We start from the raw sequence: 12640 nt of genomic DNA, 5'->3' as shown, positions 1-12640 counted from the left end.
CCTACTGGAAACCCTTCAACTGCTTTAGGGTTCAGTAGAAAGGCATACATCTCCTAGCCAAGCAAGAGATGAAACGTCCTAAGGCTGTGATTCGACCATTCAGCTGTTGAACTTCATGAATATTAGTATGCATTTGCATCTGCAAAATTGCTTTGATCTTCTCATGGTTCACCTCAATCTCCCTTTATGATATCATGAAACCTAGAGATTTGCTAGCTTTAACCCCAAATATGCACTTGTCTAGATTGAGCTTGATACTGAATTTATTTAAAATTTCAAATGCTTCTTGTAAGTCCCTAGGATGGTTGGTAGCTTAAGTGCTCTTGATGATCATATCATCTAAATACACCTCTATGGTTCACCCTATCTGGTGTAGAAACATGCTATTGACTAACCTTTGGTATGTGGCTCCTGCATTTTTTAGCCCAAAGGGCATGACCTGACAGCAGTAGACTCCCCTGTCTGTAATGAAGCTCGTTTTCTCTTCATCCAGCTTATTCATTCTTATTTGATAGTATTCTGTTGCTGTGTCCACAAAACTGTACACTTCATAGCCAGCTGTTGATCAGTCTACCAATTGATCTATGTTGGGTAAAGGATAAGGATCTTTAGGGCATGTCTTGTTCAGATTAGTAAAGTCGACATATAAAATCCACTTTCCGTTGGAGAAAACTACATTCGCCAGCCACTCGGGCTTATTGACTTCTCTTATGAACCCTACCTGCAACAGCTTATCTACCTAGGCTGCTATAGCTTGCTGTCTGTCCAAACCATGATTTCGCTTTTTTTGTTTTACCGATTTGCAACCTGGGTCAATACTGAGCTTGTAGGATATAATGTTGGGGTTGATCCCAATTATATCTCTAACGGTCCAGGTAAAGTTGTTAACGTTACTCGCCAAAACCGTCCTAATATTATTCTGTACCTCCTCTGATAGCTCAGCTCCTAATGTTAAGCATTTCCCTAGCTCCACTTCCCATGTGATCCGTTCGCCCACAAGTGTTGGGCTGGAATCTATAGTATGTTTGGGTATGTCAAAAAGCTGGTGCTTGATTGGCTCTATGGACGATTTACCTTCTAGCATCCACATGATTAGTAGGGAAGAGGTAACCCCTTCAATGCTATCATGTTTGCTTTCCAAGCTATTTTCTAATCTCCCCTCACAGCAACAAATTCGCCCTTATCAGAGTAAAACTTCATAGTGAGGTATCAAATACATGTGGCCGCTTCTAATTCATACAAGGCTGGTCTGCCAAGTATGACATTGTATGGAAAGTGAATATCTGCTACCACGAACTCTGACTTGAGTCTTCTTGATGCTCCTTCGGTTTCGAGTTCTAAAGTTACATCAATGGATCTAGATACTTGTATGAGCTTCCCTGCTAGGCCAACTAGTGGGGTTTAGACAGGCTTCAGCTTTGCTTCAAAGCCTTAAATACTTCCATAGTCAATAGATTGACCACACTGCCTTCATCCACCAAAACTCTCTTTATTAGAAAATTCTCTAAGACTCCCTCGATTATGAGGGCATTATTATATGAAGCGTGCACATGTTCTCCATCGACTTTGAAGAATAAGAGAGGTGGCCTTATGCTTGGTGGTTGTTGGGGCAAAATGGAATAAATTTCCCTCGCTCTCCTTTTCTGAGCTAAGTTGTTGTCTCCTCTTGACGAAACCCTAAAGATAGTGTGGATTGTACCTAGGGTGTAGCATTTTTTTCACCTAATTATCCCTCTCCTCAGTTTCCTTTCGGCCTTTCCCCACAAATTCTGTTAGTTCGCCCTTTTGCGCGAGGCGTTCAATCTTCTTCTTTAACTACCAACAGGCCTCAGTCTCATGGCCAACATCCCTATGGAACTCGCAATACTTGCTCTTGTCTCGGTAGCTTGAGGTATCTTCCTTCATCTTCCTAGGGTAATAGAGCTGTATTTGTTCACCTTGTCTTTTTTACCAAGACAATATCTCTGAGCGAGACCTATTTAGAGGAGTGAATTCTCAATCTGGCTGTGATTTGTCATTTTCTGAATATGGTGTTCTAACAGCAAAACTGGTTCGCGGAATGGAGGGACAATCTCTTACTAGGCTATCTCCTCCTTACTGGAGAAGGGTATCTTCAATGCTTATGCTTCTCCTCTTTAGGTGATCTACGGTGCCGAGCTTCATAGGCTTCGTCCAGTTTGTGTATTTGTGCGCGCATGCCATGAGTTCAGCAAAAGTTAGAGGAGGGTCTATATTTAGGCTTTCAAACAATTTACTGTACGTACAAATCTTTACCATAGCACTGATAGCCACCTCATTATTCAAGTTCTCCACTTGCATCACCATTCTTTGAAACTTGGAGAGATATTGCCTTAGATTCTCTCCCTCTTCTCTTTTCAAGTCAATTAGATCGGATGATATTTTCCTAAATGGTACACTCGTTATAAATCGAGCTCGAAACGCCATGGCTAGTTGAAAATGATTGAATGGACCCTGTTTTAAGTGTCTGGTACCACTCTTGTGCTGCCCCTTTTAGTGTGATAGGAAAAACTTTGCACATGAGATCTTCTGAGTTGGTTCAGAGGTACATCATGGTTCGGAAGGTCGCCAGGTGACTTCAAGGGTCTGTAGATCCGTCATATTGTTGGAAGGTTGAAATTTTGAATTTTGGAGGATTTAGGGTCTCCAAGAGGCATTTTAACACAGTGGTGAACTGAGAGTAGGCTTGAGCTAAGGCTACCGCCACTTAAGGATCAGTTGTAGGTGGAGGGGCCAATATGGTTTGCATAATTGCTTCTTCATGGCCACCGCCCTGGCCTTCCGTGGTAGGATGATTGCCTGAATCGTTAGCCATAACTTTCAAGAGTGAGAATGATCAAAGTTTTTAGGGTGTGAAGGTGTGTTCCACGCTTACCACACCAATTGTCAAGCTCTCAGAAATTGAGTAGTGAATAAATTGTCAATTAAATTTCTTTTTGGTGTAAGTTTGGAGTATATATATTGAAGTCAAAAAAATCTTATATTATTTGCTGGTTAGAGTTTATTTAGGAGTCTAATATCTAAATATATTATTCTTCAATATATTTTATTATTCTATATTATCAATTCTAAATCCAAAAATTGGAGAATTTGAATTATATCTGCACTAATCTTAAATTAATACCTAATAACCTCAAATCAAGCCTTCATAGGCTCTTTGCCTATAGCTTTGGAGCAGAACCTTCTTAGAAAATAAAAATTTGAAATAAATACATAGAGTTTATGACAATGAAATCTAAATGCATGAATAACATGAATAAATACATGAAAATTTATAGCCTCAGTTTGTGTGAGGCCCCAAAACTTTACTTTCTAGCCTTATTTTTATGGTAATAATATAAATTAATCTCTAACAAATTTAATAAATGATACAAAAAAAAGAAAAATTAGAATACAACTTGTACAAATTTTCATTTCTGCGCAACTTGCGACTAGTTCTCTGCTTAGTTACTAAACTATGAACTTATTTCACTTTAAAATTTTTTAATGAAATTCAATGTTCCTTTTCTCGATAGCCTAATATATAAATTGTTTACTCAACTTTTGCCAAAAAAACCTTGTGGCCCTCCTATACTTTAAAAGTGATTTTGTAGCCCCTTAAATTTTATTTTTTATAATAAAAATATATCTGGACAGACTAAAAATGGACGAGTGCATTACACGCAAGATGGCGTGGCTTAAAGGTAGTCCAGTTGGAAAATCGTACAAATTAACTAAATCAACCATATAAATATCTAAAACCAATTTCTAGTCTAAGAAAATAATAAAGTTATTCCATTTCGACAAAACACAGATACATAAAAATAAAGAGAGACATACAGAGAGCTCGAGCTTTCATTCTCTCTCGTATATCTGATTTATTATACTCTCAACTGAAACCTCTACGATCAACTCTCTTTTTCCTCCATAACTTCTTTCAATGTTGTTCCTCTTCCGTTTCCTCCACCACAGCTGCCACCATTAGTTGTCTCAATCACAGCAGAGAAGTTTCTGATACTTTATTTCAACTAGAAAGTCTAATTTTGAACATGGTTTTTTTGTAGTCGCTATGCTTAAACCAATAAACCTCTTGATACTTTCGTTATCTTCGAAAGAGCTTTTGATTCTGTTAAGGATTCAATGAAGCATACTATCTCAACAGTGATAGGTTTGCTTCCATCTGATCATTTCTCTCTTACTATTAGGATTTCGAAGCATCCTCCATATCATATCCTCATCTTTGTGATTATTACAGCATAAATTATTAATTTCTTTGAAATTATGGATTTTGATCGGTGGATTTGATTAGATTTTGATTGATGGAGAGTTTAAAGAAATCAAATTGTGAAAAATAGAAAGAGGGGTGAGTGAAGAAAACGAGAGTAGAGTTGGTGAGATTAGTGTTCAAGATTTAGAGATTAGTCCTCAGGTTTTTGGGCGATATGCAACCGAAAACTTGTCCCTGTGAAGAAAACGAGTGTAATATACTCTTGGATTTCGTACTTATATTTCATAGCAATTGCGAGAAAAATAAAAAATATTCACACTCATGTGCTCGTTGATTTCATCCTGTCTAGTGCCCTCTTCAATGAAAAACTAAGTTGTCCATAAGGAATAATGAAGGAGCCAACCTTTCGGTTTATGGAAGAACCGCGAAAATAGCTTAAAGATGGTTTCAAAAGACATTACACTCTTCAGTCGTGCATGTTTCTCAAATCCCATTTTCTAACGAGTCTGGTTGTGTTATTATTATAAAAGATAAAATCCAGAAGACCATAAGATCACTTTGAAAATTTTCTAGCAAAAAAGTTCAAAAGACAATTTATATATTCGGAGTTTTCTTGATTTAGGGACAACTTTTCAAATTTCAATTTTTCTTTTTAAAATTTTAATTTTATTCTTAAAAGAAATACACATTTAAAACATTTACATGTTAACCCAAGTTTAAAATTTACTGTTTATTTTTATTTTTATTTTTAAAACACAATATTTAGAGCCTGATTCCCTTTTTAGCCCTCCGCGCTGCTGCTATCAACGTAATAAAATAGCACAGGTATCAAAATCCTTTGAATATTACTCGCGACAAAATATTCTAGAGAGTAACTACTTTACTTTTGACGTGGCAAATGGGAAAAATAATTTTAGATAGTTTATGATCCATCCCCATCTAGTTGCTGCTTTGTCATACGTTGGCTTCTTGGTATTGTTCAAAAAGAGACGCAATAGTATCATATACCTATGTCCTAATTTACTTTTCAAACCTTTGAATTCAATAAAGAGACGAACAAAGAACATGAGCAAAGAAACACCCACATCTTTTCTTTCTGCTTTTCTCTTCTTTTAATGGCTGGGTTAATGTTTTCTTTTCCTGAAAAAAAAAAAAAAAAAAAAAAAAAAAAAAAAGAAAGCAAACATGGCATTTGACTGAATGAATGTGAAAGAAAAAGACTCATTATCTTCTCTTTTCTTCCTTGCTGAGCCTGCAAACCATCTGTTCAATTTTTGAAAATTGCATTCATCCTTTTTGCTTTTGACTGTACATTTTGTTACTTCAATCCCTCCCTTCTTTGAACTCTGCAGAACCATTTCTCTACTTTCTGCAATCTGCTTCATCTCTGTTCTCACAACAAAACAAACAAATTGTTGTGACTACATTCCATTTACATACATAAGTTTAATATATAAAAAGCTCACTTTATTTTCCCCCCACAGTTACCATGGTTGTTCTTAATAACTCAGCCATCAAACCAGCCTGATCACATGGATGCATCATAAACATCATATTCACGACCGCGCCAAACTCACACGTCTGCCACCCTGCTTTCTTTCCGTGTTGGTGTTATCCAGACTTCTGTTGTGATTGTAAACAATTGACCAGATTTTCATTTTTTACTCCCATCATGATTCCTGATTACTTGTCCTCTATAAATATTCTGTGTATGAAATCCCGGAACCTTTTTGAATATAGCTTTGGATCAACAGCAGAGATGGATGTGGCATCCACTTGCAAGGATTTGTATGCATGCTCTAGTTTTTTGCTGATATCATAATCTTGAAGGATGTCAATGATGCCGAAGTACAGAATCACATCAGATATCTCCCCAATGCCTTTTGGAAGTGTTGAATTGATACTTCCACCACCTGCATATTGATCTGACTCTATCCTGTGCACTCGTTCTGCTCTTGCAGGCACGTTTGCCCCAAGCCGGATAAATGGGCCCCTACAAAATCAATGCCAGAACAAAGTGAGCTAGATTTCAAATTCAATATATGCATTGCATGAATGTCAAGATCATAAAACTTAAAATCCCACAGCAAGATCCTGAAAAACCGAAATGATAAAATTACTAAACCAATATAGTACACAATGATTTGGACAATCATCAAAAAGTGCCCACTGATAGTGGAGGTTATTATTATAATTATTTGCATCTTTTTCCTCAAATTTGCCATTTTGAGGATAGGCAATAAATATTTCTTTTTCTTTTAAATTCTGGCTTCAAAGTCATCATTCTCAGAGTTATACTCAAATGACCATCTGCACCTTAGATGTAATATCATTTGACCGAACAAAATATTTTAAATGCTTCAGTTGTCAGTCACAACACCACAGACATTATCTATTTCTTTATTGCTTTGGAAGGAGAGAAATTGGACTAAACAAAGCTTTATTCTGATAAAAAATGGAAAGGAGACCCCATCTACACATATTGTATATGCACTACCCCCAATTTCAACATGACAGCTCAGTCTCTTTTGAGTCATTCCAACAATCAAATATTAAAACAAATGAAGAAACCACCAAATCTACCTGGAAACACAAAGATCAAATATAAAAAATAAAAAATAAAAAAAGAAAAATGACTCAAACGAAACTTATAGCTTCACTTAGGAATTGGATTTGTATGTTCCTGGGTCTATAGGTGCAGACATGATGACATTAAAGCATACTACTTTGCTTATAGAAACAAAGTCTTTGGTCCATTACCAACTAAAGTTAAAAATATATCACTAGATGGGCCCAACATTTAGTCTTTTGATGGCAACAAAAGGAGACAAAAATGAAAGATAGTATCTTCTTGTTTTTTGACATGCCCAACCTCCCACAAATCCCATAAAAATTTAGACAACAAAATTGGAATGCATCTTGAGTTATCCAGAATATTCAGGCTAATTTCTGCAACAATAATCTCTAATATTTAGACCATTCATTTTTCTAAATATTATTCCATGGCCACCACTTCATATGCATGAACATATTGCCCATTGCCCAAACTCCATATTCCATTTGTATCTTAATTGAACGAGCATGGGAAATGTCTATACAACTAATGAGACAAAAAATATAAAATAATCAGTTTTGACTTTAGAAAAGTACACATACCGGCCTTCCATTACCCAATCCATATCTGGCAGCAAGTGATAGCCTCGCATGAAGGTTTTATCATGACGTGTATTTTCCTTTTCTGGTAAAGGTTCACATCAGGACATTAGCTTATGCTCTACCAATTCCTCTAGAGTTCTTTCTTAAATCTTAAATTTAACAAGCATCAAATCAGTAAGGAAACTTACCAAAACACATGTCATTAGGCGACATCTTCATATCACTACTTGAGTGATCATCATGGAAATGAAGACCAATTAAAAGACTGTAATCCATTATCCCTTCAGCTTCCAAGAACTCGCAGTCTCTGTATATTTGCCTGAAACATAACATATTGTATGACAAATTTCCGAACAATTAAAAATTAGACTCTCACAAGAGAACAAAAAAAAAAAAGTACAGCCGTCCAGGATCAAGAAAGGACTAGAACCATTTTGTTGGATTTACCTGATTAGTTCTTGATACCATGAACGTTCAAGGCGGAACACAAAATCAAGATCCAGGTCTTTAAGTGTGGTTGTCTCATCAATTTCTCTCGGGGCCTTATCAGTTGCACGACCATAAGAAGATCCTTTCAGGTCAAAGCGTCTATGGATGCGGTACTCAGAACAAAACAAATTGCCCATAACAATAAAACGGGTCTGATTACAAGTTGCATTATAAACAATGATCAGATTTTGGCATGCGTTCGGCAAATAAAGCTTTGGAATAAAACAGCCAAACCTACCTTTTGACCTCCAACTGGTTTCACACAATGCACACCAAAGAACTTTGTTACCAAGGAATTCTTGTACTGGCAAACATGTCGGTAGTAACTTGGAAGCATCCTATTGAGAACCTGAACATGTTACCAATGGCTGGTCATGGTCAATTCATAAACTGGATAACAATTATATGCCAAAAGTATGTGTCCAAGATATTAAAACTGGTACCAAGATGATGGAACTAAATCAGTTATTTGAAAATTTAAAACTGGAGTAACAAGCAATTTCCTAGTTTATAGAGTATTAATTCCTGTGGCTATATGATAGATACAGAAGTCAGAAAGTACGGCTAACTGACCTTGACTTCAGATTTCTTCACAGTCTTTATCATAAAACGATCATCTTGAGTAAGGTAAAAGAAGCTTCCACTCTTTCCAGGGGAAGAAAATTCCCTAAGCGCATCATTTCCACAAATAGCAACCATGTAATCCGCCGGATCTATTGCAAACAATTCCCTCAAATGTCTAAATAACAAACAAAACCAATCACCACCGCAACTTATAAGATCGGACATACATTAAAGCCCTCACTTCTTCGACACTAAAAAAACTTCGTTTTCTTTGATTCAAAAACAAAACCAGAACAAAAATGAAGCTAATACCTGAACACCATGGGACAGTAATCCTTCCATTTGAAGTCCACAGACTGATGTGGTGGCGTAAACTTTGATCCTTCTGGCGGAAACCTTGTCCAGTACTTCTCCTTAGGATCAAAATCACTTTGCCTTAATTCTCGCATTAACAAGTCATGCTTCCCAACAGAATACCTACACAGGAAGATACACTTCTACTTAATTTGAATCAATAAATTCTAAAAAAAAAAATTTGATTTAGCACTCCCAATTTTTGAATCATATAAAAACACCTGATACCCAATTGAAGATTAAGCATCAAATCATAATTCTTATGCCCTTTCGAAATCGTTTGCCCTGGCTTCTTGAAATCCCCGTCAGAAGAGCTGCAAGGGCTTCTCTGGCACTGTCCAGTGTCAACTATTCTGCCATTATCACTCTCCTTACAATTACCATCACCATTTTTACTACTATTATCAAATGACATGGAAGCCTCCACATTATCAACAATATCACAAGTAATATCTCCAGCCTCCCCATCCAATTCCCATATACAAATCCTTGGAAAATTCGCATCAACAGACAATCTCTTCCTGGGCTCCTCCTTGTAAATTCTATCGTATCTGTTATTCCCATTAGCAAAAGTGAAAACCCCTTTACCCTTTGGTACACCGTTGTCCCATTGACCTTCATACCTATTCCCATTGGCCCAAAGCAAAACGCCCTTCCCATGGATCACCCCATGCCTCCACTCGCCCGCGTATTCGTTCCCATTGCTCCACCTGTACTTCCCCTCACCATGCTGTAAGTTGAACTTCCACCACCCTACATACACATCGCCATTGGCGTATCGCTTCTCGCCGAAGCCATGCTTTCGGTCGGACAACCACTGGCCTTTATAAGAATCACCTTCGATGCCGATGAATGTGCCATAGCCCTCCATACGACCGTCTTTGAATTGGCCCTCGTATGTGGCTCCTGATGGCCACGAGAACTTACCCTTGCCGTAGGCTCTGCCTCTGTTCCACTGTCCTTCGTACATACACCCATCCGACCACAGGTACTTCCCTTTCCCGTGAGGCAAACTTCCAGTCAAGGTCCCAGTGTATATGTCTCCGTTCGGTAGCACCTTTTCAGAAACAACGACAACGGTTTCGCTGAGCGTGGGAGTCACGCGCCGGCAGCTGGGCTGCGATCTTGGGCGAGTGGCCACCAAGTGACAAGGAGGTGGGACAAGGAGTTGGATTTGTTTGTCTTCTTTATCGGCGTCGACGACGGCAGCAGCAATTGTTGGAGGCTGTAAGATACAAAGCAGCGTCTCTTGCATTTGGCGATTTTCGGTTTTGTATTGTGGTGTTTGATTACATTATGAAGGGTTGTTTAGCGCTTTGGAGAATGGGAAGAAAGAATCCAGCAAACAGTACAGAAGCAGAAAAAGAAGAATCACGACGGAGAGACTGACAGAGAGAAGAATGAGAGGGAAAGCAATACTGCTACATCAGAAATATTGTTAATTCGACAAAGGACAGCTTTGTCTAAGGAATGCTTTCCTCAATGACCAACATGCCCTCGCGTTTTTGCAATATGGCACTTCCTCCAACCCCGAGTATAATTAATAATATTTCTTCTTGAAAAACTTTATATTATAACTGGACGAAGGCTTGCCGTTAGGGGTGGCCACGGTTCCGGAACCGGCGGTTCCGGTTCCGGAACAGCCGGTTCCGGTTCCAAAAAAACTGGAACCGGAACCGAACCGAAAAGGTCCGGTTCCGGTTCCGGTTTGGAACCGGACGGTTCCGGTTCCGGTTCCGGTTCCGGTCCGGTGACAAAACCGACGGTTCCGATCGATTTTCCGGCGAATCGCATAATTTTAAATTTTAAATTTTGAAGACCGGTTTTCAAAATTTAGTAAATTTGTGAAAGTTATTTGTAAAAAAAATACACCTAAAAATTTAAAAAATTCTACAATTAAATTTATTTTTTTAAAGACTTGAACATAATTATTTTTTACAAAAAAATTTTTCAACTGAATTTATTTTTTGTTTAAAAAAATTAGAGAGAATAATAACTTAATAAGAGATATTGTAGAGTAGAGAAGAATAATATAGAGTAAAGTGTAGTAGAGTGTAGTATATTGTAGATAGAGTAAGTAGAGAGAGTAGAGATTTTTTTGGTAATGAATTTGTAAATGAAACGAGGTATTTATAATAAATCTAAAAAATTATTTTTCTAAAAATACCCTTGAAACTAGCCGTTATGTAGCCGTTTATAGCTGTTGGGAGGGGTAATTAAAAGATTTCACAACAAAATTTTAAAAAAAAAAAACACAACGTTCAAACCAATAATTATAAGGAGAATATGTATTTATTTTTTTATTTCATTTTTCTGTTGTCCCTTTGTAGGCCGTAGGGTTTATAATTTTATTTTGTGTCAAAGGTTGGGTGTCAGAGAGTGGTGGGGTTTCTTTGTTCTAAAAGGAGCTTTTTTTTATTTTTATTTTTTTTTGGTTGGTGTGACAGTTTATAATGGCTAGAACCGCCGGTTCGAACCGGTTCGAACCGGCGGTTCCAACCGTCCGGAGAACCGGCGGTTCCAACCGGTTCCGACCGGTTTTCTGGAACCGCCGGTTCTGGTTCCAGAAAATCTGGAACCGGAACCGAACCGGAAATCTCCGGTTCCGGTTCCGGTTTGGCCCGGTTCCGGTTCTCACCGGTTCCGGTTACGGTTCGGGACCGGTTCGAACCGACGGTTCCGGTTCCCCGAACCGTAATTTGGCCACCCCTACTTGCCGTTACTCTAATGATTAATAATTTATAATTTATAAACCATCTATATTTATATATAAATTATATTTAATATATTATAAATTTTATTTTCTTCTTTATTAAATTCTAATGTTATATAAAAATTGTAGTGCCATTAATTTTTTTAAGATAATTATAAACTTTAATTAATCCTAACTAAATTATAATTAGAGTTTATAATCAAACAGGTTGAATATTGTTTCTTATCCTAAATAATTTTAGGCAGATAAAATATTATAATTCAAATAATTCAGTATGGATAATATGTGGCAAAATATTTTTTATAATTTTAATTATTTATTATTTAATAGTAAAATATAATTAATTATTATATTAAATATTAATTTTAAATTAAAATAAAAGTCCAATCAAAACATAGAAAAATTTATTTTTTCATAAAAAATACATCAATTACAATTATATAGTAAAAAAATACATTGATTACAATCATATACTAATTTTTTTTTTTTTTTGACATTACAATCATATACTAATTATTTGTATTGATGTGAAGTATAATATTTGGATTTTCATCCCACATCTCTAGTTTAAGTAACACTACCGAGTTCACTTTCCTCTTCATGAATGGTAATTCCTAGACAAAAATATAAATTTAATTAAATTTTGTGATCATATATGAAACTACATTTATAAGATTAGCAATAATGAATTGATAGTTTAGAGTTCATATAAAAAAAAAAATCCTTAGAAGAGAGAAACTAATAACCTTTCAATCGTTAAATATTTGCTTCTAGAATATTGTTTATTTAATATCTATGCAAATTTTGAAAAATTATATGTCACACTCTAAAATATTATTTATACTTTACCTATGCAAATTGTTGTTCATAGCAATTTTGGGCGATTACCTCTATATAAAACGTTGATCATGAGAAAAAAAGACCAAAGTTTAAAAGAGAACTTAAAAATAAAATCTAGTTTCTTATTTAGAATTCAAAGAAAGGAAAGAAAGAAAAAAAAAAAAAAAGCAAAAGAAAACTTAATTGAGAATGATTCAAGATTCATGTTTCATTTTTAGCAAGGACCAAGCTCGTAGGGAGCTTTTTATGTTCCACTTTTCTGGAGCCAAGAACAACCCAAAAATCATTATTTTCCATCA

The 12640-nt window shown here is 36.3% G+C and overlaps 1 protein-coding gene across 2 annotated transcripts; it reads right to left on the bottom strand.

Annotated features, from left to right (window-relative positions):
* Positions 1 to 5291: 5291 nt before the first annotated feature.
* On the bottom strand, positions 5292 to 10291 carry LOC105650265 (phosphatidylinositol 4-phosphate 5-kinase 2). 2 transcript variants are annotated; one of them, XR_001047665.4, is made up of 9 exons: positions 9010 to 10291; positions 8747 to 8911; positions 8444 to 8609; positions 8109 to 8219; positions 7829 to 8022; positions 7570 to 7700; positions 7382 to 7463; positions 5714 to 6218; positions 5292 to 5612 (listed from the first exon to the last, which is right to left on the bottom strand). XR_001047665.4 is itself a non-coding variant. In XM_012237132.4 (8 exons), exons 1-8 carry the CDS (start codon positions 10041 to 10043, stop codon positions 5909 to 5911), a joined length of 2193 nt encoding a protein of 730 aa, XP_012092522.1. In that variant the 5' UTR covers positions 10044 to 10291; the 3' UTR covers positions 5292 to 5908. The 2 variants fall into 2 exon arrangements, 1 of the variants encoding a protein (XP_012092522.1); XM_012237132.4 differs by having other exon boundaries at positions 5292 to 6218.
* Between the last annotated feature and the right edge of the window lie 2349 nt (positions 10292 to 12640).

This window comes from Jatropha curcas, chromosome 3, assembly GCF_041381405.1.
Source record: "Jatropha curcas cultivar XTBG-Jc1 chromosome 3, XTBG_Jcur_1.0, whole genome shotgun sequence".
In the NCBI taxonomy this organism is placed as follows: domain Eukaryota; kingdom Viridiplantae; phylum Streptophyta; class Magnoliopsida; order Malpighiales; family Euphorbiaceae; genus Jatropha; species Jatropha curcas.
The sequence above is the reverse complement of the archived record's forward strand: the minus strand, read 5'-3'. Positions and strand labels throughout refer to the sequence as shown.

Excerpts from the sequence above, each read along its gene's own strand:
- LOC105650265 (XM_012237132.4), bottom strand. The coding sequence starts at position 10,043 with ATGCAAGAGACGCTGCTTTGTATCTTACAGCCTCCAACAATTGCTGCT. Across the intron at positions 8,220-8,443 it reads TGAAGAAATCTGAAGTCAAG|GTTCTCAATAGGATGCTTCC; the intron begins GTCAGTTAGCCG and ends TAACATGTTCAG. Across the intron at positions 8,023-8,108 it reads AACCAGTTGGAGGTCAAAAG|ACCCGTTTTATTGTTATGGG; the intron begins GTAGGTTTGGCT and ends ACTTGTAATCAG.